The sequence below is a fragment of the Trichophyton verrucosum genome (assembly GCF_000151505.1).
Source record: "Trichophyton verrucosum HKI 0517 chromosome Unknown contig00723_1.f1.exp, whole genome shotgun sequence".
In the NCBI taxonomy this organism is placed as follows: domain Eukaryota; kingdom Fungi; phylum Ascomycota; class Eurotiomycetes; order Onygenales; family Arthrodermataceae; genus Trichophyton; species Trichophyton verrucosum.
In genome coordinates, this window is record NW_003315264.1 from 24,740 (window position 1) to 49,514 (window position 24,775).

General features: G+C 49.8%; 13 protein-coding genes across 13 annotated transcripts; 7 read left to right on the forward strand and 6 right to left on the reverse strand.

Moving 5' to 3' along the window:
• Window positions 1-134: 134 nt before the first annotated feature.
• Window positions 135-1,527, forward strand: TRV_06526 (uncharacterized protein; the record flags this gene model as incomplete). The annotated part of the gene is made up of 4 exons (XM_003019400.1): window positions 135-174; window positions 363-886; window positions 950-1,010; window positions 1,070-1,527. 4 exons carry the CDS (start codon window positions 135-137, stop codon window positions 1,525-1,527), a joined length of 1,083 nt encoding a protein of 360 aa, XP_003019446.1.
• Window positions 1,528-2,050: 523 nt separating this feature from the next.
• Window positions 2,051-2,913, forward strand: TRV_06527 (uncharacterized protein; the record flags this gene model as incomplete). Its single annotated transcript, XM_003019401.1, has 2 exons — window positions 2,051-2,098; window positions 2,164-2,913. The coding sequence occupies 2 exons, from the start codon at window positions 2,051-2,053 to the stop codon at window positions 2,911-2,913; spliced, it is 798 nt and encodes a 265-aa protein (XP_003019447.1).
• Window positions 2,914-3,298: 385 nt separating this feature from the next.
• Window positions 3,299-4,398, forward strand: TRV_06528 (uncharacterized protein; the record flags this gene model as incomplete). The annotated part of the gene is made up of 3 exons (XM_003019402.1): window positions 3,299-3,301; window positions 3,424-3,461; window positions 3,540-4,398. 3 exons carry the CDS (start codon window positions 3,299-3,301, stop codon window positions 4,396-4,398), a joined length of 900 nt encoding a protein of 299 aa, XP_003019448.1.
• A 1,384-nt stretch (window positions 4,399-5,782) lies between these two features.
• TRV_06529 (cell wall biogenesis protein Mhp1, putative) lies at window positions 5,783-9,653 on the forward strand (the record flags this gene model as incomplete). Its single annotated transcript, XM_003019403.1, has 3 exons — window positions 5,783-5,837; window positions 5,920-8,919; window positions 8,989-9,653. The coding sequence occupies 3 exons, from the start codon at window positions 5,783-5,785 to the stop codon at window positions 9,651-9,653; spliced, it is 3,720 nt and encodes a 1,239-aa protein (XP_003019449.1).
• Window positions 9,654-10,696: 1,043 nt separating this feature from the next.
• TRV_06530 (uncharacterized protein) lies at window positions 10,697-13,002 on the forward strand (the record flags this gene model as incomplete). Its single annotated transcript, XM_003019404.1, has 3 exons — window positions 10,697-11,233; window positions 11,322-12,856; window positions 12,924-13,002. The coding sequence occupies 3 exons, from the start codon at window positions 10,697-10,699 to the stop codon at window positions 13,000-13,002; spliced, it is 2,151 nt and encodes a 716-aa protein (XP_003019450.1).
• Window positions 13,003-13,398: 396 nt separating this feature from the next.
• Window positions 13,399-15,219, reverse strand: TRV_06531 (cytochrome P450 monooxygenase, putative; the record flags this gene model as incomplete). Its single annotated transcript, XM_003019405.1, has 5 exons — window positions 13,399-13,576; window positions 13,651-13,817; window positions 13,898-14,008; window positions 14,069-14,931; window positions 15,003-15,219. The coding sequence occupies 5 exons, from the start codon at window positions 15,217-15,219 to the stop codon at window positions 13,399-13,401; spliced, it is 1,536 nt and encodes a 511-aa protein (XP_003019451.1).
• A 669-nt stretch (window positions 15,220-15,888) lies between these two features.
• Window positions 15,889-16,362, reverse strand: TRV_06532 (uncharacterized protein; the record flags this gene model as incomplete). Its single annotated transcript, XM_003019406.1, has 1 exon — window positions 15,889-16,362. The coding sequence occupies one exon, from the start codon at window positions 16,360-16,362 to the stop codon at window positions 15,889-15,891; it is 474 nt and encodes a 157-aa protein (XP_003019452.1).
• Window positions 16,363-17,197: 835 nt separating this feature from the next.
• Window positions 17,198-17,461, forward strand: TRV_06533 (uncharacterized protein; the record flags this gene model as incomplete). Its single annotated transcript, XM_003019407.1, has 1 exon — window positions 17,198-17,461. One exon carries the CDS (start codon window positions 17,198-17,200, stop codon window positions 17,459-17,461), a length of 264 nt encoding a protein of 87 aa, XP_003019453.1.
• A 646-nt stretch (window positions 17,462-18,107) lies between these two features.
• Window positions 18,108-19,157, forward strand: TRV_06534 (uncharacterized protein; the record flags this gene model as incomplete). The annotated part of the gene is made up of 2 exons (XM_003019408.1): window positions 18,108-18,243; window positions 18,409-19,157. The coding sequence occupies 2 exons, from the start codon at window positions 18,108-18,110 to the stop codon at window positions 19,155-19,157; spliced, it is 885 nt and encodes a 294-aa protein (XP_003019454.1).
• Window positions 19,158-19,385: 228 nt separating this feature from the next.
• On the reverse strand, window positions 19,386-21,999 carry TRV_06535 (uncharacterized protein; the record flags this gene model as incomplete). The annotated part of the gene is made up of 5 exons (XM_003019409.1): window positions 19,386-19,799; window positions 19,857-21,622; window positions 21,740-21,823; window positions 21,868-21,938; window positions 21,980-21,999. The coding sequence occupies 5 exons, from the start codon at window positions 21,997-21,999 to the stop codon at window positions 19,386-19,388; spliced, it is 2,355 nt and encodes a 784-aa protein (XP_003019455.1).
• A 380-nt stretch (window positions 22,000-22,379) lies between these two features.
• TRV_06536 (uncharacterized protein) lies at window positions 22,380-23,152 on the reverse strand (the record flags this gene model as incomplete). The annotated part of the gene is made up of 2 exons (XM_003019410.1): window positions 22,380-22,834; window positions 22,948-23,152. The coding sequence occupies 2 exons, from the start codon at window positions 23,150-23,152 to the stop codon at window positions 22,380-22,382; spliced, it is 660 nt and encodes a 219-aa protein (XP_003019456.1).
• Window positions 23,153-23,289: 137 nt separating this feature from the next.
• Window positions 23,290-23,583, reverse strand: TRV_06537 (uncharacterized protein; the record flags this gene model as incomplete). Its single annotated transcript, XM_003019411.1, has 1 exon — window positions 23,290-23,583. The coding sequence occupies one exon, from the start codon at window positions 23,581-23,583 to the stop codon at window positions 23,290-23,292; it is 294 nt and encodes a 97-aa protein (XP_003019457.1).
• A 120-nt stretch (window positions 23,584-23,703) lies between these two features.
• Window positions 23,704-24,754, reverse strand: TRV_06538 (uncharacterized protein; the record flags this gene model as incomplete). The annotated part of the gene is made up of 2 exons (XM_003019412.1): window positions 23,704-24,250; window positions 24,387-24,754. The coding sequence occupies 2 exons, from the start codon at window positions 24,752-24,754 to the stop codon at window positions 23,704-23,706; spliced, it is 915 nt and encodes a 304-aa protein (XP_003019458.1).
• Between the last annotated feature and the right edge of the window lie 21 nt (window positions 24,755-24,775).

Sequence of the window (24,775 nt, forward strand, 5' to 3'; positions counted from 1 at the left end):
TAGTGCTACAAACTGACTTTATCTGCTTTTAGTTTACATCTTCACCCTTATCCTCCTCCCTTTACTGCTCTTCCTCTCTGATCTAGATATTCACGTGACTGTCACTGTGGGCACTTTTCGGAACGGAAGAAATCATGTCCCGGAACCTTCGCTCACATTTTGATGAAGATGCAGGTAAGAAAAGATTGGAAGAAGAAGAAAACAAAAACATCCTCAGCTTCAGCTGCAGCTGCATCCTGAACGCGATATCTGACTCGAAAACCGACTTGTCAATCGTTTAGGATCTGAGTCTGACACGCCTATCTCGCCCGCCCTCATCCGCCAACGCCGCGCGAGCCGTCATCGCAGGAACAGGACCTCAGTTACCAACGAAGACCTGATCAGCTTCCGCGAGAAGATACTCGGTATCCCACGCTCAGAGCAGCCTGCTATCCCCCGTCCTGAGCCCAAGGAAGAGGAAGAGGATTTTTCTGCCATCAACGCTGCTATTGCAGCTTTCAGCATGTCTGTGAACCAAGGCAGCCCAAGCATAGCTAATAATACGAACGCCAACAACACTTCCTCTGCCGCTGCTTCGTCTAGCTCCGCCAGTGGAGCGTCTACTTCAGGCTTGTTCACCAACCTCTTTGACTCGAGCAACACCGCGAACGCGTCTGGTAACTCTCCAGGCATGTCTGCTCCTCGTCATAGCAACTCTGCTCCCCCCAGCCCCGCCATGATGAATGGTACTCCAGCAATGCCAGCGATGAACGCCTCTTTCCCAATGAACGCTGGACACCAGATGGATCTTAACCACCTCTATGCTATGGTGAATGAACTGAGCGAGGTCCTGAAAAACAACCGTGACTTGACCAGTGGCATTATCAAGAGTGCTGAAGATATTGCTGTATGTCCTCTTCTCACCCTCCCTTTGGTAAAACAGAATAGATGCTAACTTGAAATTATATAGCGTCGTGCTGCAGCTGAAGGAACCACACCAAACTTGCAAGAAGTCAATGGGGAAATCTCTGGTATGAGCTATATATTACGTTGTTAACAAGTGCAGTACAGCAACTAACACGTTGAATAGCCACACGCATTGCCGAACTTGAGCGTGCCCTAGCCAGAGAAAAACGTCGCGTTGAGACACTCCGCCATGAGCAGGTTGAGAACATGAAGTTGATCGCCGAATACGAGAACGCGGTTGGTACTATGGTCGAGCAGATCCGCAATTATTGCTGCAACAACGAAGGTCATTTTCTCTCCCAGAAACGCCGCTACAATGACCTCCTGCAAGCCGAACGAGATGCGCACCTGGCATCCCGCCTAGACCGTGACTATTGGCACGCGCAGACCATGAAGTGCGCCGAGATGATCCGAACTGCCTACCGTCTGCGGTGCGAGGAGGAAGAGCTACCTCTTCGCATCGTGGCTGGGCTGCAGAATGAAGTGCGTGCCTACCGCAACGCCCTGGGCATGGACCCAGAGAAGCCAGAGGAGGAGTGGGGATGGGAGATCCTTAAGGATGCTCCCCCAGGCGTCGAGTAGCCTGGGAGCTCGAATTGCCCTCCCCCTCCGTCCGGGCGTGGGTTCTTCCCTCTTCCTTTTCGTTTTTTCCTTTGTTACCCGGCAGTTTGGCCGGAGGCGTTAGGGGCGCTATGAAGATACCCATGGGGTCACGATAGAGAAATCCTTTTTTCCCGGGCATGGCGTTAGGTTTCCTGGAGGGAGCTCTGATGATGAATCTAATTTCTTATTCCCAACCTCCTAATGATTGTTTATGCATTGATATTTATCATGGCGAAGAGGAGGAGAATTGATGGCTTTCTGCATTGGCTTCAGAACTAATGATCTTTGTTCGTATTCGTAGATGCATTCGTAGGTGGTAGATGTCTTCGTAGACTGGCGTTGATACGCAAAAGCGCCACACATCATCAACCTCGGCATAACTGAGCTTCGTCCATTTCTACCAGCTTTCTCCGGCTATTCACTCTCAAAGAAGATACATATGCCCTCGCTATAAAAGAAACGGAGTGAGCCGCTGGCCGGTGACACTTTGATGCCAAACACGATGGAGAAACGACCGAGAGCCCTTCTCTTTGACGTTGGCGGCGTTTGCGTATGGCTTTAGGCTATCCTACTCCTGGTGCAAAAGGGCTCAAAAGCTAACCAGAGAGACTGCAGGTTATATCCCCGTTCCAGGCAATTTTGGACTACGAGAAGGCCAACAAGATACCTATTGGATGGATCAATTACAGTATACAGCATACCTCGCCTGACGGGGCATGGCACCGACTGGAGCGAGGCGAAGTTCCTCTGGACGCGGCCTGGTTCAAGTCGTTCAACAGTGACTTCCGCCATCTTCACCTATGGAAGAAGTTCCTCGAGCAGTCATCTACTCGGCCTGCCGGGGAGAATGACAAGAAGATTCCTGATATGCCGAGTGTAGATGCAGAGTATCTGTACTGGGAGATGATGCGAGTTGCCCAAAGCCCCGATCCATACATGTTTCCCGCACTACAGAAATTCAAGGACTCCGGGCTGTTCATTATGGGTGCTTTATCAAATACCACTATCATACCCGAGGAGACAAGCAAGCTTGACAAGACGTCTGACCATGCAGGCGAGCAAGTGAAGCGATTCTTCGACTTTTTCATCTCCAGCGCGCACACGGGGTTGCGCAAACCGGACCCGAGAATCTACGAGCTTGCCTTACGGGAGATTAATGATGCTAGGAAGGCTAAGGGGATAGGAGGAGGGGATATTCGGGCGGAAGAGGTGGTATTTTTGGACGATATCGGGGTGAATCTGAAGTGGGCGAGGAAGGCTGGGATGGGCACGATCAAGGTCGATTTGGGGCGCACAAGAGAGGCAGTGAAAGAGCTGGAGAGACGAACGGGCTTGACTTTACTGGAAAGCAAGCCGATGATATAGAATAGGGGCTCATGATCAGTTATTCATTGATATATGTTGATGGAAGATCTATAGGAGTGTAGTATCTAGAAGGACAGCTCGATAGTCCGCAATCAACCACCGAAAGATACAAGATTATCTGAATGGGCATATCGGTAAAACAGCAACCGAGATCTGAATCCTAGTCGTGAATAATAACAATATCTGATGCTGGTGTGTCAATTGATGCTATACGATGCCTCGTCGTCGCCAACCCAGCTTTTTTGGCTGCTGCAAATTTGCCGAAGAAAACCCCACAAATAAATTTCTTCGCACACAAAAAAAGCGACCGACGAACTTCCTGCAACCCACGCCAGCAACAGAAGACCAGCAGCACCAGCAGCAACGCCGTTGAGCAGCCGTCAAGATGGTAAGTGTCTGCTTCAGAGGTCCTTGACTCTCTTCTCGTCGTCGAGTCGCTGGAGTCCTGCAAGATGCTTCGGAGACGACCAGTCTGAAGCGCAAATTGCTGACTCGCGATGTTCTTTACAGCCTTTCACCAAGCTTGTCAAGAACCGCCCATACTTCAGGTAAGTCATTGACGCCCGGGATGATGATGATAAGAAGAAGAGGAAGAAGAAGAAGAAGAGCTAATTGTCTCTGTACAGTCGCTTCCAGACGAAGTTCAAGCGCCGTCGCCAGGGCAAGACCGACTACTACGCCCGCAAGCGTCTCATCACCCAGGCTAAGAACAAGTACAACTCGCCCAAGTACCGCCTGGTCGTCCGCTTCACCAACCGCGACATCATCACCCAGATCGTCACCGCTGAGATCTCCGGCGACAAGGTCCTTGCCTGCGCCTACTCCCACGAGCTCAAGCGCTATGGCATCAAGAACGGCCTTACCAACTGGTCTGCCGCCTACGCCACTGGTCTCCTGCTTGCCCGCCGCACCCTGAAGAAGCTCGGCCTGGACGAGGACTTCACCGGTGTCGAGGAGCCAGATGGTGAGTTCACCCTGACCGAGGCCGCCGAGACCGACGAGGGTACCCGCCGCCCCTTCAAGGCCGTCCTCGACGTCGGTCTTCACCGTACCTCCACCGGTGCCCGTGTCTTCGCTGCCATGAAGGGTGCCTCTGACGGTGGTATCTTCGTGCCCCACTCCGAGAGCCGCTTCCCCGGCTACGACATCGAGAGCAAGGAGCTCGACACCGAGACTCTGCGCAAGTACATCTTCGGCGGTCACGTTGCCGAGTACATGGAGGGTCTTGCCGACGACGACGAGGAGCGCTACCAGGGCCAGTTCTGCAAGTACCTTGAGAACGACCTCGATGCCGGCGAGCTCGAGGAGATGTACGCCAACGCCCACGCCGCCATCCGCGAGGACCCCTTCAAGAAGGACGAGGATGCTGGCCCCAAGAAGAGCAAGGAGGAGTGGAAGGCCGAGAGCTTGAAGTACAAGACCCCCAAGCTCTCCCGAGAGGAGAAGAGAGCCCGCGTCGAGGCAAAGATCCGCGAGCTTGCATAGACGTCTTCCTCTTTCTTTCACCACCACTCTTCACCCTTTCACCCTGACCATCGTGTGTTAGAAACCAAAACAAAATACAAATGGGAAAATGCATCTGGTGTTGAGTGTATTTTAATCCTTTTTCATCTTTTTTTTTTTACGGTGTTTTGCTCTACTTCTTATGACCTGGCCGGCGGAATGGGAATAATGACATTGATCTTCTTTACTATGACCAGCCATGGAATAAGACTGTATCTCACGTAGACTCTTCTTCTTCTTCTTCACTTCTGCTTTTTACTTTTATATAATTGTTCTTCCTCGCCGCCGCAACCGGCAAGTCACGCGATCTCCGTACTTTTCCCAAAGTGGATACTTTGACGACATCCTCGCAACGTCGACTTCGCGACTTCATCGTCACAAACCAGCAGGCAAAGGCAGAAGACGACGGCCAGCAAGCCACGAACCCGAACACATCAGCTCGAGCCGGCGCAATTAAGGACAGGGAAGATGCTGCTATAGCCTCCCCGGCTCTCCGCCCGCCATCGCCATCCGGCCTCTCATTTCCCCCACAGCGAACGAACGCCAGGGCAGGTCACTCACGAGTTACTGCTGGCCACAATACTCCGTACGCCAGCCGAGAAGAAGAGACACATCCATCTCATCCTGTGGAGGGAAAAAGAAAGGAGATGCAGCCCGGAGCGGACAAGACCCGTCTCCCACCGGCACAAGCGAAAGCGATTAAACTTAGGCTAACTGCCATGCCAGCAGAAGAAGAAACTTTTGCATCAGCCGCTTTGTAATCCTGGCCGTCGTTCTGGGTTCTGCGGGAAGAAAAGCGAGATACATAAAACCAGCCCTGCTACGGGGTACACTTTTTTCCCACTCATTTCTCGCCGCCAGCTGGAGGACACAAGCGCAGCACAGTCACATATATACGCTCGCACAGCACTCCCGCCTTCACACTGCTATCTCTTGCTTGATGGCTCTGGACGCTGCAATCGGCTTGTTTCATTCACAATGACCTGCCATTCCCTCCCTCGTCCGTCCTTGGAAGATTCCCGCCGGAAACCGCTGTAAGAGAAATCCGCCGTATACACACACGACACCGACTTCTCGCTCGTCTCTTGCTCGATTTCGCGACATATCTCCGCCTTTCACTGCGCAATCCATCAATTTTCCGGGCAGGTTTCTTTCCATTTTTTTGTTTTTTTTCTTCCCTTTTTTTGTCGCTGCGTCTTTTGTTCCTTGGAAAGGCGACCTACGATCGTGTGTACTCGGTAGACTTCGACAATATTCGCCTCCCGTTTATTCCAGCGCAAACAGACGGACCAGCTGGCCGACTCTTTAGGGATTTGGGGGCTTTTATCACTCCACGCATCGTTGCGAACATTCGCTTCAATACACAATGGAAGGCGGTGCTGAAGCCGTAGATGTGAGCTGGCTCCATCATTCGCAGCGGGGTATGTTTATACTCTTTTTCTAATCGGGACTTGGTGAGAAGTAGTTATGTGATATGAGGTCATCTCTGACAGTGCTGTATAGCTGATACTGCCGGTCGATCCAAAAATACGCCCTCAAGGTCTTCTCAGCAGAAGTTAAATGAGCAGCAACCTGGGACCGACAGCACTGCTACTCAAAACGACGCGACAGCCAGCACTACTAATGGACAGAATGGACAAGCGTCAGCTTCGGCTCCAAAGCCGGTGCCAACATCATCATTATCCAAACCATTGCCGTTACCCTCTGAAAGCGCAGAGAACGAAACCTCAAAACAACAGTCGCTATCTCCACCAAACCAAAATCAAAATCAGATCCAAGCCCAGGCCCAGGGCCAGGGCACTGGCCCGGAATATACGCCTGCCCCAAACATCACCACAAGCGCCATCGCTCTTACGGGCACAACCCAAACTACGGTCACCAGCACAAATGCGAGTACCAGAACACCGCCAAAGCCCGTACCTCGGCGAAACTCTTGGATTTCCACTCTAAGCTCCAAGTTCTCCTCTGGCTCTACACCTCCGTCTCAGAGCCACATGAGAGAGTCGCCGTCAACCGGCCGGCAACAACAACCATCTGACTCGATAAATCCCTTCGGTGCTGCATACTCTCCGAAAGATGCTGATAAATCGGGGGAAGGTTCCAGCTCCTTCACAAGCGGCTCTCCAAGGAGCGGCCACCCCTCGTTCTTCCACAACGCATTCCGAAAACTGTCTTCATCGGGAGGAGCTAGCCTGGGCAAGCTGTCCTCTAACTACGCCCCAAATGGCGGGGTGTGGCCAAGGCGAGTAATGAATGTTGATGCGGACCGGGATCGTTGTAAGATTCCAGAACTCAACCAAGCAAAACTGCGACGTGTGGCGTTTTGCGTGGATGTTGAGATTGCAGGGACTCAAAGGAGGTCTGAAGGTGACGAGGAACGCAGCACCAAGAAAAAACCCGACCCCAAGGCAGTGGAGGCCGAAGAAGGCACTGTGCTAAAACATGCAGCGGGACATGCACCTCTGCCGACGTCATCACCACCTTCGGATGCCCCTGTAAGTAATGGTGCTGTGCAGCCTCCAGACTCGCATCCAATCGATGACGAGAAATCCAAGCCACCGCCAACGAAGAAGCAGGAGAAGAAAAAGCGCTCGGAAGAGGAACGCAAGGAGCGGAAGGAGAAGAAGAGAAGACAAGCCGAGGAAAATGGCTCGATTCCCTTGCAGGTCAACCTCGAAGGTGGAAGCAATAGTACTTCCAAAACAAACTCCATCCGTCGGTCATCGCGCGGTCAAGACCAGCCTACCACAGATCCTCTACGAATATACCGGCGATGCTGCCAACTTCGAGAAACGGGCGTGTTGAAGAAGTTAGTCGAACAGATCTCCTCGCCGTCTTCAATCTTGGCCGAGTCACCCGGTACTGTTGCGGTCCTGGACTTGACTGGCTTCCCCATGACTTTGACCGACATCATCACCTTCAGTGATTGGCTTTCCATTGTCCCAGTACGGAAACTGATATTACAGGACTGTGGCCTGTCTGATGAAGCAGTCAGGGTGATCCTCGGCGGTCTACTCGCTACCAAGACCATCGAGGCTGCCAGACAAGCCCGGCAGTTGAAGCACAGGAATGTTGGGTCTGAGCTGGCAAAGGAAATTCGATACGGAGCTATAGAAAAACTGTCACTAAAGGGGAACTCGAAAATCGGCCCCGAGGGATGGCGACATATAAGTCTTTTCATACACATGTCTCGCTCACTCAGGGGTATTGACTTGTCTGGCATACCCTTACCCCGTCCCACACCCCCTACCAATGGTCCAGCGTCACCCATCAGCAGGCCTTCTAAGCCCGTACCCGATATCGGTACCATATTCGCAAATGCCCTTGCACAACGCTTTGGAGGTGAGCGGCTTGAAGAACTCGTTCTTAGTGAATGCTCTCCATCGACCGAAGATGTGCAGAAAATAAGCGATGCAGCCAGATCTATGGGACTACGGCGACTAGGCCTAGCTAATAACGACCTCACCAAGGAGGGACTCGAATATGTCATCAACTACTTCCAGGGTGGTAAATGTGAAGGCCTTGATCTAGGTGGCAACAAGCTGGAAGCTCACATTGGTCTTTTCTCATCTGCTCTTGACAAGACTTTCCCTCTAAGTGCCTTAAGCTTAGCGGATTGCTCCTTGACGCCTAAAACTCTCTGCTCACTCATGCAGGGACTGACCCTGTTACCCAACTTCCGCTTTATCGATCTATCGCACAACAAAGACCTATTCATCACACAGCCTGACTCATTGGGGATTCTACGAAGATACCTCCCGCAGATGAAGGAGCTAAGACGAATACATCTTGCAGACGTCTGTCTTAGTTCAGAGCATGCTATTGCTCTCGCTGAGATCCTTCCCGACTGTCCTAAACTTTGCCATATCAATATCCTTGAGAACCCGGCTATCCAGGACCTGGCGTCTGCAAGCACCCCTGAAGCTCAGGAGGAGGCTTGTGCGCTATATGCGTCGTTTATGTCGGCAGCCCGCATATCTCGGAATATTATCGCCGTTGATATCGATGTTCCAACTCCCGAGAATAACGAGGTTGTCAAGGCCCTTGCTTCTCAGATAGTGGCTTATTCCCTACGCAACCTCCAATATGGCGAGTTGAAGGAGGAGCTATCATCGTCGGCCGATACCCAGGCTGCTGTAAAGGATGTTCCTGTTCCCGATATCCTGGAACATCTCGTTGGCCACGCTGACGATGCAAACGGGGAGATTGATGACTCCAAAGTTACTTCAGACTATGACTATGTCATTGGTGGTACTGGAGTTGTCAAGGCGCTAGGAATCTGTCTGGGTAATTCCGATTACACCGCTGTCGAAGATGTTCTGGGCGACCAGTCTCCAACTGCTAGTGGCACTTCTACACCATATCGTCGCCTTAGTCATGTTCGCGTGACCAAGAAACCTCGTGATATGTCAAGAGATCTACTCAACTCTGCGAGGAAGATCCGGCTTCGGCTGCGGCCTGCTTTGGTCCGTGAGGACCGGGCAGGTAATGATCTAAACTACCGTATGCATTTTACTCTTTTTGCTTGCATTTGACAACAATGAAGGAATGTAACTGACCTACCGTAAATAGGCCGACTCCACTTTCTCGACATGACACTTCAACGAATGATTCAACGTTTCGAGGATGAGTTCCCGGATACCCGCATACCCGATGAGACCTCCACAACCCGCTCAAGTGATGGTTCTCCTAATCTATCTAACGTTAATGATTCTACTATCCTTGAACCGGTTGGTTCATCCGCCAACGGCAATACAACGGCTGAAGCAGATGGTGAAGACGAGGATGTAGATCGATACGCTGTTCGTCTCTCCCGGACTAGTTCGAACACATCCCTCCACTCTCGCGCACTTACCTCTGAAGAAGGGAAAGTCCACCGTCTCAGTCACCATTTCAGTCATTCGCTACTCGGTCGCTCAGACAAGGACAAGAGCAAGGATGCAGACCAGGAGTCCTCGGAGAAACCAATCTCCCAGTCACCTCCAGATGCAGTGCAAGTTCAAGCTCTCCGCGAGAAACTTGAACGTCTTCGTGCTCTTCAAGGCGAGGACACCGATACAAACGTCCACAGTGAAGACCCGTCCTCATCATCCCGTCCCATACTCCATGATGGCGCTTCCAACCTGGAAGAATTGCTTACCCTACAGAAACAAGACCCTGAGGCCTTCGCAGAACTTAAGGAAAGCCATATCGTGGCACTTATAAACGCAGGCCTAAGAAATCCGGATGATGCATGAATACCTATTCATTTTACATTTTGAATTCGCTCTTCATTGACGATTACGCGGAACTGCAAAGTTACTTCCATGATATTCTTTTCTTTTTTCCTTGGTATTTTAGCACATAAGTATGCATCTTGACTCTGGCACTGCCGAAACTATACCTTCTGTACCAATTTTGACTATTCTCCTACTCATCGTTCAATATCCCCTTCTAGCGAATTTATTTAATATATCCTCTCCTTTCCTCTACTCTTTACCAAGCAAGCATTCCTTATTGACGACTTCCCATTTATACCTTCGATGTATTTACCATATCTTACCGCACATGTTTTTTTTTTTTTTTTTTTTTTTGGTTTTAGCGAGGACGTGGATGGTTTTTCCCACAGGCGCATACATGCATGCAACAACTGGATTATGGACATCTTTTCTTGCATTCATTCTTTCCTCTTGCTCTTCCGATAGGATAGCTAGGCCTAACTATGCAGTCAGCAGTCCAAACTCAAACCGTTTGTTTTTCTGTCTCCAGTTACGGGTGGTTGCTTTCTGTCTGGACTGATTCTTGTGAGACGGTTGAGCTGAACGTGGTATTGAAGGACATACATTCCCAAAGAAAGCCTGGCAGTACTCAGTATATACAATAATTATCTATCGTCGAACTTGACTCTTCGTCTCGTCTCGTCTTCCATCTTCCATCTTGCTCTCGCTCAGTCTCCGTCTCCTCCATCTTCTCTCCCTTTTGAGCGGATTTTTCGGTGTTAATCACATGTCAGCGCGGCGCACCCCGGTCATGTGACTTCGGCTTTGCCAACCGCGATGATTTCGACAAGGCCGAAGACGACGACGAGTTGAAGATGAAAACAAGACAACCCGGGAGTTTTTGGACGTTGGGAGTTGAGCATACGTGGAGCTAGATGTGTAGGGATAGCAGGATGCCCGATACATGTTTGATCTCCAGCTCACATAGAACGCATTTCCTCGCTAAGGCGGTTGCTTCGGCAAGCCGCTAGTTAATACCCCAGATTGCGGCAACAACACCACCACAAACTACTTCCACCATCATGGCGGTCCTTTCCCACCCGGCAGGACACGGGCTAGAATGGTCAATCAAAGATCTTGTGTCTCTTCTTACCAAGAAATACGTCAAGCACCGCACCGGCATATCTCGCGCAGTTTACCTAACGCTTTTCCTCGCCCTCGCCAAACGAATACACAATGCCATTGCCGAACAAAGGTCTGCCTCTGAGATCCAGGCTGGAAACAGAGCCGGCACTCGAAAGTTGAATGGGGAAGATAGCACAGGTGCAGGAGGCGATGGCGGTGGTCCGCCTCGGAAAAGAGTTGGTCTAAATCGAGAGTTTCTGCGGAATTTACTGCGGCTGTTGAAGATCGTGATACCGGGATGGAAGAGCAAGGAGCTCCGACTACTGATAAGCCATTCGATATTCCTTGTTTTGAGGACGTTGTTAAGTTTATATGTTGCGGAGCTGGATGGAAAACTCGTCAGCAGCTTGGTTAGAGGCAAAGGCAGGGAGTTCCTCCTTTCTCTGGCCTGGTGGATGACTGTAGCGGTACCGGCTACCTTTACCAATTCAATGGTAAGTGTCTTACGTTTAAAGTGGACTTTGATTCGCATTTATAGACTTGAGCTTGGTTGTTCCCTTGCTAACCTGCTTGTGATGATAGCTTTCGTACCACCAATGCCAGCTGGCCCTTCAGTACCGGAAACGCCTGACTGACTACATTCATAACCAATACTTGTCAAACATGAACTTTTATGCGTTATCCGCGCTGGATGACCGGATCAAGAACCCAGACCAGCTTATTACTGTGGATATATCGCGGTTCTCCAACAGCTTGGCGGAGTTATACTCTAACCTTGCCAAACCGATTCTTGATATGGCTATTTACAACTACTCTCTCTCCAAAAACGTGGGTGGTGAGGGTCTTTTTATCATGGCACTTTTGGTGCAGCTCTCCGCTAATGCTATGAGAGCCCTTACTCCACCTTTTGGTAAATACGTGGCCGAGGAAGCGAAGCTAGAAGGAGAGTTCCGTTTCCAGCATACGAGGTTAATTGATTATAGCGAAGAGGTCGCTCTATACCACGGCCATGAATCAGAAAGAGATACTCTAGACAAGGGGTATTTCACTCTTATTAAACATGTCAACCGGATCTTGCGAAGGAGACTCTACCATGGCTTCATGGAAGACTTCGTTATCAAATACTTCTGGGGTGCTTTGGGTCTGATATTATGCAGTGTGCCTGTCTTCTTCAAAATCCCTAGCCAAATAACCTCAACCATGGGAGATCGGACCGAGAGCTTCGTGACCAACCGGAGGATACTGCTCTCCTCCTCCGATGCCTTTGGAAGAGTGATGTTCTCATACAAGGAGATTTCCCAGCTTGCCGGACATACTTCTCGTGTGGCTTCTCTCTTGGAGGTAATGGATGACATAACTGCCGGTCGTTTCCAGAAGAAGCTTGTCTCTTCCGTATCAACGGATGCTAATGCCGCTGTTCTTGGAAATCGCGGAACCATCGTTGAAAGTGACTCGATCGAATTCACGGATGTGCCCATCATCTCACCTAATGGAGATGTTTTGGTTGAAAAGCTTACCTTCACTGTCCACCCTGGAGAGCACCTGCTCATCGTTGGACCTAACGGTTGTGGAAAGTCATCTCTTTTCCGTATTCTTGGTGGATTATGGCCTGTATACGGTGGTACAGTTAAGAAGCCGTCCTTCGAAGATATCTTCTATATACCACAGCGCCCATATCTGTCACGAGGAACCCTTCGGCAGCAGGTCATTTATCCTGATGGCCTCAAGGAAATGCATGAAAAGGGGGTCACCGATTCAGACCTCTTCGATATCTTATCCATAGTGGAGATTTCGTCCATCGTCGACAGACCCGGTGGTTGGGATGCCGAAGAAGAGTGGCGAGATGTACTCTCCGGCGGACTACAGCAAAGAATTGCTATGGCTCGATTGTTCTACCATAAGCCAAAATACGCTATTTTAGATGAATGTACTTCCTCGGTCACACTGGAGATCGAAAAGGTCATGTACGAGACTGCTAAGGAACTTGGTGTCACCTTGATGACAGTTTCCCACAGGAGGAGTCTGTGGAAATACCACAAGAAGATCCTCCAGTTTGACGGCCAGGGGAATTGTATCTTTACCGGCTTGGACTGGGAACGCCGACTGAAGCTTGAAGAGTGAGTTTGGTATAAGCTCTCAACCTTACTAGATTTCCTTACTAACGATGTTTGTTCTTGCTTTCAGTGAGAAGGAAGATATTGATTTACAACTTCGAGCTGTTCCTGAATTAGAACGACGCGTTAAAGAGCTCACCACGGAATAGAGGATCTGGATATAAACAAAAATTTCCTTTGACAATAATTCCTCTTATGTCATCATAAGATTCGCTTTCATTTATGACCCGATGGTGTGCATCCTTTATAGGCATCTATCGCCCTGTGGCAGGAGCAAGGCTTCAACGCTATATACCCATTTTGAATATATCACCCTTTTTTGATTCCCTCGCTATATTTATTGACCATATTGCATCTCACACCGGGGTTCAGCTTATGAATTTTGGACTGTACAAATTTACCTGTGAATTATACCAATTTAAATAAAACAACAATTTTGGTATGCATCCATTACTATCTCGCAAATAATACAAACCCCAATGATGATGCCCAGTTTAAATACTCAAAAATGACCCTGTCAATCAAACTTATCCAACGTTCTATAACTACTCAGTCAGAACTGTGGTCACTTTGGCGTAACCCTCAATGACGTTTTTACCCTCCGGCAGGCCCGGGCCGAATTCCCTATCGACTCGAATATTGTCAAACGTGGTGTTATGCAGATCCATATCGAATCTGCGGACCATGGTGGCAAACATATGATACAGCTCGATATATGCGAGGCTAATAAAAATGAGAAAAGAACATCAGCAGGTGGTACATAACGGTTTTACAAACGGGTAGAGAGGAAAACTCACTTCATCCCAAGGCAGATCCTGTTTCCCTTTGTGAATGAGACATTATATCTGGACAGCCGTTCACCCTTCTCTGTAGCTCGAATCCAGCGCTCAGGGTCGAATCTTTGTGGATCAGGGAATATCTTTGGATCAAGATGGATGAAGTATGATATCATGCTTACAGGCGTCTGCATAGGACGAGGTCAGTTATATCAATCAATTTCCAATGGAGTAAATAACAGTGGTAATTTTTTTTTGGAAGACTTACGCCTGGGGGGATCACATATTCTCCATATGCCAGGCTTTGGTCCTTTGCAATCCGCGGGAGCCTCATGACCAAAGTATGAGACAGACGAAGTGACTCATTGATAACTCCGTTCTAAACGGCCCGTTAGTGATATGTTCAAATGGTATTCATCATAGAAGAGTAAAAGCGTACGAGGTAGGGCAATTTTTCAAGCTGTGCCCAAGTGATAGGACTGTCTGGTTTTGGCATCACTTCCTTTAATTCCTGGCGTAATTTATGCAAAACTGATTCGTCGTGGTATAGATAGTAGGTGCCTACGGTCAACGTTCTAGCCGTTGTTTCTGTGCCCGCAGCAAGGACACCCAATCCTTCCTCCGTCAGTCGTTCAATCTCCTTCTCTTTATCCGGCACTGCAGGGTCACAGAGGGCATGGAAAATGTTCCGATCAGCTCCATCTGGAGATTTGTATCCTGGACGATGGGTTTCTTTTAGCATGGCCAATGACTGGTCTCTCACTAGATTTCTCATGCTGAAAAACCCAACAGCCTGCGGTTGTACAGCCTGCAGCCATGCTTCAGGTATAACCTTGACCACACCCATCATGCCAGGGAGGAAGGTGAAGATATGTGATAGGTTACTGGCAACATTCCCGAAATCCCTAAAGTCATTTTGATAGTCCTTGTTTTCCAAGTAGTCCACACTTTGGCCATATGAATATTTTGAGATAATATCTGCAGTCACTGCAGCAAATACCTTATCAAAAGGGACAAGTTCGTTCTGGTTAAAGGCCTCTTCGATGCGTTCTGCGGCACGGTTGACTTTCTCCAGAACCATAGGCTCGAGGCTGGTCACGGCTCGTTTAGAGAAGAAAGAGTTTAGAAGGCCCCGGCGGAAACGATGATGGTCATGATCAAGAGTCGTGATCATAGAATGTGTCATGCCATAAGCAGAGACGGCATGGAAGTCCTTCTCTTGTTTCCGAGAACTGTATACCTCGGCGTAGTAGTCGGGGTCTTTGATATGAAGTTCTCGGTGGTTGACACGTACAATAGGGCCTGTATAACAATGATTAGATGGTTAACAAAGAGATAATACCGTATAATCCGAGAGAATAACTTATGCTCACCGTACTGTTCGTGCATGCGCTGTATTTCCCATATATACATGCCGCCCTTGACTATGTCGAAATAAAACTCGTAGAAACGACCAGCAGCTGCAATTTTTGGGCCAGGGAACTTGCTCAAAGGGTGGAAATATAGACGATAAATTGTCTGGACGATGAAGTAGCCCAGCAGGGCCACTAAAGCTGTCGTCAACATACTCACGGGTTCCATTAGGAGCATGCTGCTGGCAGAAACTCGACGATAACTATCGAGCTATCAATTCATCCAGTGCAATTGTCGACATCCAGGAGCAAAATAAAAACAAACCCCGCCTGAATATTTATATCTCTTCAACTGTAGAAAAAAGCAAGCCACCGACGGGCTCGCGGCTTAAAAGTCGCCGAACGCCCGTTCTAGGCGGCACAACAGGCAGCAGTTGTTGTTGCTGAAGGATGAGGCGAAACAGTAGTGAGTTAGTGAACAAGGTTCAGGGGCAGCCTTAACTTGTCAGTTAACTCTGGGGACCAAATGTGAAGTAGTGCTCAGTGGGGGTGGGTTTCTTCTCGTTTCCAAACTGACTGATTTCTTTAACTACAGCTCCGGACTTATGAGAGAAGTTTGTGAAAGCGCAATATTAGAAGGAAATATAGATTTGAATTATTCTCCATGTCCATGTGTTCCGAGCTAGCCAACCCCCACCAAAAGACATCACACTCCAATACAGTGATACTCCTGGATAATTGAGAAAAAAAATTTAAGAAGCAAATAAAATGGCAAGCCGTGGGACCATGTAAGAAGATATCATCTATGAAAGTATTCATTTTGCCTCTGTTCATTTCACTAGGACACTGCTCACCGATTACTAGCCCCCTGCGTGTCCATGTACCGCGGGACAGGGGAGTGACCAAATCACGGACAAGTTCCCATGGATAATTGGACGGACTTTTTCTTTGTGGCCTTGCTAGACAAAGCTATGCTATTCGCTTCAAACTCTATCGAATCGACAGATTCATGGATATTCAGTAGGCCCCTTTCGTTGAGCTCATGGACGGCCTCCTTAAGCCAAACTCGACAGGTGATGTTCTCCTTAAAGCGGGTGGAATACTCGATAGGGATCTCCATGAGGCATTGCCCTAGCATCTCATGCAACATCGGCTCAATGATTCCGATCTTCAGGGCACCAAGGAGTTTATTGGACTGAAGCACATTGCTGCTCTCTTTGACTTCTAATCGCCAGTCAGTCGAGGGCGTGTCATTGACGAGATGGTATACGATGCCAGATGTTTTTGTTTTGGCAAGGTAGAGACCCCAGTGGAATCGCCAACTATCCCCACGATCTGAAAGCAGGATATAAAATCCATTTTCGTCGAACTCGAGATCCATATTTGAAGGTATTGAGCGAAGTGTTTCGTATATGTATTGAACTATTTTGTTATGGAGTTCTCCCGCTTCTGTCTTATCAAAAGAAGTGAATAGAAACAAGTATAAAGGGGGTATATGTAGATGGGATGCCGTGAGAATATATACTGTCGACGAAGTACCCCCCGGTGGAGGGGGATTCTGGGAATGGCCCTGAGCCCCCGTCAAAACGATCAGCCCCAGCACCCTCCATCTCCAAAATTCAAGGGAACGCAGATACGAGGTCTAGCACAAACGCATTATGCATGCCACCAGCCAATTGTGTTCTTTTCCAGGACCCCAAGATTGAGCTCAATGCAGACCCCTGGAGAACTAAAACCAGGTGCATAGTAACGGAGAAACCACAGAAATTCTTCCCTCAAAACCCCGAGAGGCCCGAGCCTCGCATGCCGAAGAGTACTCCGTATGGCCTTTATTCTAATAGTTATATTTGGTACGGAGTACGGAGGAGTTGAAACCGTTTCCGTGACTATCGTTTGGTGGTGTAGTTAGCTATTTAAGTTACGGAGGTGCCAAGCCAAAGTGAAGCTTTAAGTTCATAACTAATCGAATATGGTTAGCGTCTACATATTGACCAATAAAACTAATAGAATTCCCGCATAGTCCCCGGTTGATCACGATTAGTAAATTACTCAGCAGAGTTTCCAAATCACGTGCTATCGAGATTAGGTTCAGGCCTTTTTATGGTTGAGACTCACCTTAGGACGACCTCAACGCTTGATATTAACAGCAAGCCAGGCCGAGCAATGTTTTTTTTTTTGGCTCGGTTACAGGCTGTCATTGGTGACAGGCAAAAGCAATGGAGTCTGCGGAGGACGTTGTTGCAACTGCTCTTGACACTGTAAAATCTGCTGCTTTAACTCCCACTGAGCACTTGCTGTTGAAACGATTCTTGGATAAGGCCCAAGACTCGAGCTGTGCAGCTATATACCTCCTGCGAAAGGTGGAAGAGAACCCAAGCCGCAGCGTTGAAGCAAACCTACGTGAATTCAAGAAAGACTGGAGGCGATTGGTCACTAAATGTAAAGCTCCGGTGGATAATACTATTCAGATTAGAAGCTAACTATGGTGCTTGAAGTCACAAAACAAGAGGATATACCATTACCATCGCAATGTCTCCTAAAAAGCCGGGATATGCAGAATTGCTGTTGCATGGTCAACCGTCGTGGACGTCTCGCTGCGAATGCAACATTTAATGTTGAACCCGCATGGATTATACCCCCTTCAATCTTCCATGACGATGAATTGGCATATGAGGTGGGTAGCCCTCACCGCTGTCGGGTCCTTGGAATACTCTCGTCTAACAAGAAGTGACGGTATCTTCAGAGCCCACTGCTTTCGATTTTGGAAGCCTTCTTAACCCCTGATGTAGTTCGTTGGCTACGGGGCATGCTAGAAAGTTGTACCGAGCCAAAGAATGCACTACAGAATCTATTGCTCCTGTCACCCTCGGTCCAGTCCGCTTTTCGAGAAGGTCATCTAGAGATTACGAGGGGGTTAGGCCCTGTTCCACCGAAGAAGATAGAGCCAGATGCGAAAAGCGTTCATGTTTGTCCTACCAGCCTATCATTAATCGAGTATCTTGGGTAATGGCTTGATACTAAGAGACTGATATCTAGTATTTGGCGATCGCCCTTGCACCCGGAGAACGCCCTGATCTTACCCTTAGCAATGGAGAGCCATTGAAAGACGGCCCCCATATGTTCACAATGTACACCCGGAACCCTTCATTATACCCCTTGCCTAGTGAGGAGTTACTCCAGATACATTCCAAGATTGCTACTGCATTACATCTTTTCTCTGTTGAAGATGATATTTCTCTCGGCTGGCTGCGATCACCTTACAGTAAGATTCACAATTAAAATTCAACGTTATAAGGGAGATTGAGAACGATCAGCTAATACACCAGGATAATAATAGTTTCTCTAAGCAAGACAGTCTGCCAGTATATTCGCAGCTGCTGGCACTTTGTACCCAAACCAATCCGGGTATGGTGCTACCTTTTTCTAGCTCAGATTAGCAAACGATTCTACCCGTATCGGGGTTCGTTAGTACAGCAACTTCCATTCGGACTATACATGAAGAACTGTCACCGGGCTCGATATAACGAAGTAAAAGCCCTTCAGATCGTTGAACAGCACACATCGATACCCGCCCCGCTATTCATAGACACATTCGGACATCAGGGAAAAGTCATGCTGGTAATGACTCGGGTGAGAGGCCAGCAATTGCAGGAGGTATTCTACCGGCTATCGTACCCGGAACGCGCACAGCTCTCAGCAGACCTGCACTCAGCCATCAAACAACTCCGAGCAATCCCAAACACCACCCCCCACCGCTTTGCTAACGTTCTAGGCGGTCCACTTCTGGATGTACGCCTACCGGACTCTCACGACCGGGCGCGTGGGCCCTTTGACAACGAGTTGGATTTCCACGACGCGCTGATCCACAAGTTTATCTTTGCCGAGACGAAACAGGCTGTTGCTCACGTTCACTCCCGATCGTATCGGTCGTTCTTCTCGCATGCTGATTTGAACTTTTATAATATCATTATTGAGCGTGGGAAGTTGTCTGGTATCGTGGACTGGGAGTGTGCGGGATATTATCCTGAATACTGGGAGTTTACGAAGGGGATATATATTATAGAGGGAGCGGCGGATAGGGAGAAGATTATACGAGATGCGTTTCCGGATGAAGATTACCAGGATGAGCTTGAGGCTGAAAAGGTGTTGTGGTTCGCTGCGCCGCCGTGGGTCTAGCTGGCTTCTTGACTCGGGAGTTTGAATATCAATTGAGATAGATCAAATTAACTGCTATTTGCTATTCTGTCTGTGCTTGCTATAACAAGCACTGCTCTGTATCTGGGAACAATTTTACCACGAAAAAAACAACGACAAATTAGAGATCAACAAGATAAAGGAAAATCATCATCCTCCCCCTTTTCACTTCCTTTCATCACATCACATCACATGTTCAAGTAAGTAATTTTACTTGGTAACGTCCAAAGGCTCGATGTTCCAAATACCCTCGGCATACTCGGCAATAGAACGATCAGACGAGAAGAAACCCATCCTGGCAACGCTCAGAATGCTCTTCTCAACCCATCCGTCCTTGTCCTTGAAGGCCTCGTCAATGATATCATGCGTCTTGACGTAGGAGTTGAAATCGTCGGAGACCAGGTAGTAGTCGCCATGCTGGGTGATCGAGTCGATGATTGCCGAGAAGGAGTTTGCGTCGCCGAAGGTGTTGGCGCGGATGGCGTCGAAGACGGCGGACAGCGAAGGGTCAAGGGTGATGCTTGAGGGGTTGTAGACGTGAGCGTGGCGAAGGTCCTCGACGTCTTCGGCCAGGTTGCCGAACAGGAAGATGTTGTTTTCACCGATTTCGCGGGTGATTTCGATCTAACAGCACAGGTTAGCAATGGATAGGAAAGGTAGAATGAATATAAGGAGACTCACGTTGGCACCGTCGCAGGTTCCGATGATGAGACCGCCGTTAAGGACGAATTTCATGTTACTTGTTCCACTGGCCTCGGTGCCGGCGGTGGAGATGTGCTCGCTGATGTCGGAGGCAGGACAGATGATTTCGGCCTTGCTGACGTTGTAGTCTTCGATGAAGATGACTTTGAGCAAGTCGCCGACGTCTGGGTCGTTGTTGACCACTGCGCCCACGCTGTTGATCAAGTGAATGATCGTCTTGGCCATCCAGTATCCTGGAGCAGCCTTGCCACCGAAGATGGAGACACGAGGGGCCAGCTTGGAGCGTTCCTCGGGGCTCATGGCCTTGATGCGGAGGTAGCGGTGGATGACACCCAGGATGTTAAGCTGCTGACGCTTGTACTCGTGGAAACGCTTGACCTGGATATCGAACAGGGCCTTGGGGTTGACTTTGACGCCCGTGGTTTCGAGGATGTGTTTGGCCAGACGCTCCTTGTTAGCGGTCTTGATGGCAGCCCACTCGGTCTTGAACTCCTTGTCGTCGATGAAGCCTTCCAGCTTGTCGAGCAAGGTGAGGTTCTTGAGGAACTCGTGGCCGCCGAGCTTGGAGGCGATGAGGTCTGAGAGTCTGCGGTTGGCCTGGTGCAGCCAGCGGCGAGGGGTGATGCCGTTGGTGACGTTGCCGAACTTGTCTGGCCCGTAGATGGTGACGAAGTCCTTGAAGATGGTGGACTTGATGAGGTCGGAGTGCAGTTCGGCGACGCCATTGACCTTGTGCGAGCCGATGATGGCGATGTGAGCCATGCGGACCATCTTGGGCTGGGTCTCTTCGATGACGGAGACGCGGCTGAGCAGGTCGTGGTCCTTGGGGAACTTGCGCTCGACGTGCTGCAGGAAGGCCATGTTGATCTCGTAGATGATCTGGAGGTGACGGGGCAGCAGGTTCTGCATCAGCGGGACAGACCACTTCTCCAGTGCCTCGGGGAGGACGGTGTGGTTGGTATAGCCGAAGGTGTTGGAGACGAGACGCCAGGCCTCGTCCCAGTCGAGGCCTTCCTCATCGACTAGGATACGCTGGAGCTCGACAATGGCTAAAGTAGGATGGGTATCATTGAGCTGGATGGCGACCTGGTCGGAGAACTCGCTCCAGGGCCGCTTGGTCTTCTTGTAGCGACGGACGATGTCGAAGAGCGAGGCGGCGCACCAGAAGTACTGCTGCTTCAGACGCAGCTCCTTACCCCTGTCGAGGTTGTCGTTAGGGTATAGCACGGCGGAGATGGTCTCGGCACGCTGCTCGTCTGCGACGGCGCTCTCGTAGTCTCCGGCATTGAAGCGCTGGAAGTCGAATTCACCGCTGGCGGCCTTGGAGGACCAGAGACGCAGGTTGTTTGTGGTGGGCGTCTGGTAGCCCGGGATGGGCATATCGTAGGCGACGGCCTGGACGATCTCGCCGTCCTGCCATGAGTGGACGGTCTTGCCGTTCTCATCCTGGTACTTGCGGACCCATCCGTAGAACTGGATGTCGACGGTGACGTCGTGGCGTGGGAACTCCCAGGGGTTGAAATCGAGCCAGTAGTCTGGAACCTCGATCTGGTACCCGTTGACGATCTCTTGCTTGAAGATGCCGTAGCGGTAGCGCAAGCCGTAGCCCCAGGCCGGGTAATTGAGCGAGGCCAGGCTGTCGAGGAAGCAGGCAGCCAGACGACCGAGGCCTCCATTGCCCAGGGCAGCGTCGTTCTCCTGTTTGATGATGTCCTCGACGCGGAACCCGAGATCGCCCAGCCCATCTAGTTAGTTATGACGTAACATTAGCACTTGACTTAAAAGCAGAGGAACTTGGGGGGCATTTGTTGCTCCATAAGATAAACTCGATAACCGGGATTTGGATACGAGAGAGGGCGCACCTTTGGCGAGGTCCTTCAGGCCGACATTGAGCATGGCATTGTCCAGGGCTCGTCCCATGAGGAACTCCAGCGAGAGATCTCCGTCTATTAGCAGGTGATAATAAATTAAGCCAGAGAGGGGGGCTTACAGTAGACTCTCTTCTGGTCCTTGAAGGTCTGGCGCTGCTGGGTCTTGTTCCACTCGACGACCAGGCGGTCCCTAAAGGCCAGGGCCGTCGCCGAGTAGGCAGCTCTAGTTACCCAGAAGTATCAGCATTCATGGTCTTCTGTTGGTAACTAAGCTAGTTACTCCGCAGTCTTGCATTTGGCCAACGTACACTTCGTCACAGTTGAAGATGGAGCGGGCCAAGCTGGTCTCGACATGGCGGACGACCTCGGACTGCAGCAACTAGTCAGTAGAATATCCCCAAGCAAAAGACAGCCAGGGCCAACCAACCTCGAACTCCTCCTTGGTCTCGAATTCCTTGGGGGCCTATTCCCGTCAATTTAGTCGGTTAGTTAGGAACTTGGTAGTTAACCAGCTGGTCAGATGGTGTATTCGCTGCTGCATCCTTACGTATTTCTTCCACCTGCACCACCGTTAGTACCCACAGCACCACACAAGTAAACTAGAGTAAAAACTAGAGCAGACAGGGAAGACTCACGCAGCTCGCTGGGGCTCGGGGATGCTGGCCTCGACGGACTTGATGTCCTTAGGCCCAAAGCCGGTGAAGGTCCGCTTGTGCTTGGGACGCGAGAAGCCTGGTCCGACGGGGCCCTGGAGGTCTGAATGCGGAGCCCCGACGGACGGCCGGCGCTCTCGAGGTTGGTGGGAGGTGTCGATGCCAGGAGCCATTTTTCTCTGTTCTCTGCTCTTGAGTCTTTTCTCTTCTAGCTCCGTCTGTGGTGATGTTGGGTGGAGTTGTGGTGTTTGGTGTAGTAGTTGGTTGGTGATGTAGTTAGAGGCGTGCGGGCAGAGGGGCAGCGAGGACGAGAAGACGCAAAAGTCGCACAGCCTGGAAGAAGAAGAAGACGGAGAAGAAGAAGACGGAAACGAGAATGAAGAAGAAGAAGAATGAGAAGCTCTCTTAAAGTCGCAGGCCGGGAAGAGACGAGCTTATCAAGTTCGAGGTCGGCGCTGGTGGCGACGGCAAGCTAAAGGTGAAGGTAACTTGTAAGTATCCTTGCCCGGGCAGCACAGCTTGCATGAGACGGTTAGACAGACAGACCTGGCTGACAGGCACATATAACCATTAGATAGACAGGATAGACAGGATGGACAGAGATAGACAGAGAGATAGACGGCGGATTAGCAGTCTCCGGGTTCCATATTGCAGTAGATGAAGCCGGACATCCCTCGACGGGCCGGCGTCCGTCTTCCTTGTCTGCCAGGTAAATCTCGCAGCATCCAACAAGGAGCTGGCCAGCCAACATCAACATATAAATAGCAAGGTTGGACAGTTTTAGTTACTTTTACTACGTAGCTTAACTCTGCTTTAGTTGCTTGGTCTGCGGGCTTCTTGTTACGAGCTGGAGAAAGATGGACATGAGATGCTGAGCTTAAGCTTAATCTAGATGAGCTGGAGGGAGAAGTCAGGGCGAAGAGAGAAGCGGTAGTTTAATAGCACATCACAGATGGAAGATAGAATGTCAAAGTCGAGACACACAGAGAGAGATAGATAAGTTATAAGAGAGAGAGAGAGACGGGGTTCTCGTACATCATCACGATAAAAAAAAAGGGGGGATAGCAAGAAGTTAAGGAGGAGAAGAAGGAGAAGGAGAAGAAGAAGAAAAAGGGGGTGGGTTCGTTTTTTCTTTTTGGCAGAGGCAAGGAAGAAACAGGGTAGATGGAGAGGTTGGAACATGGCGTAGTCGAGGAGGCATGGTAGGAGGATAGGTAGAGAGGTAGAGAAGGTAGAGGAGTAGGTCGGGTGGAGGGGAGGAATGATATTAATGTAGAGGTGGGTTTGGTCGTGAGTGATGCATTAACCGAATAGTAAAAAAGTAGTAAGGAAAGTGAGTAGTAAAAGGGACGAACCAAGAAAGGGGGAGGCGTCTTTTTTCAAGGGAGGAGAGAGAGAGAGAGAGAGAAATCGAATAGATATAGTGCAGTGCTTGGGCGGGCGTGCAGCGTCATAAGGAGAGTGAGAAGAGAAGATATGAAAACGAAAGAGAAAGGCAAAGAAACTCGCTGATGAGATGAAGATGACCGAGGAAATAAAGGAAATAGAAAAAGGAAATGGAATGGAATAGAAAAAAAGAGGACGCCGCGCCGGTACAGTGTCGTCCCGTTTGGTAGATGAGAGAGTAAAAAAGAAGAGAGATGGGAAAAAAAAAAGATAAAACACGGCAGTAAAACAGACAAGAAGAGAGGAACAGACAGAACAACAGTGAACGCCGGTTGAAGTCAAAAAGTCGTGGGTATGTAAGTGGTATCTCATGAAGTAGAAGCGGGAAGTAGTAATGGTGGTGGTGGTGGTGGTAGTCGGATAGAAGAGAGGTAGGGGGACGAGGTTATAATATTCCGGAGTCCTTGAGGGCGTTTTGGAGGATGGTCTCTTTGACGGCGGCGAAGACCAGCCGGATATTCGACGTGTCGGTTGCTTGTGTCAAACTACAGCATGTTAGTATAAGACTTAAAACTGTAAGAAAGGAAGTATATACGCACTGAGGATAGAGGTTGAGATGTGCGCGGTTGACCTGGTTGAAGCGCCAGAGCAGGTACTTGGCCGCGCGGTTGACGTCGTTGCCGCCGGAGTAGTCTGGGAAGTACTTGTTGAGCGGGGAGCGGCCGAGCTTCTGGCGGAAGAGGTCGACCTTGTTGAGGAAGAGGACGATGGAGGTGCGCATGAACCAGCGCGAGTTGACGACGGAGTCGAAGAGGACGAGGGACTCCATCATGCGGTTCTGGTTGCTTTCTTCGAGCAGGACCTGGTCGTATTCGCTGAGGGCGACGCAGAAGATGATGGAGGTGACGTTTTCGAAGCAGTGGATCCATTTCTTGCGTTCACTGCGTTGGCCGCCGACATCAAACATACTATCGAATGTTAGTATATT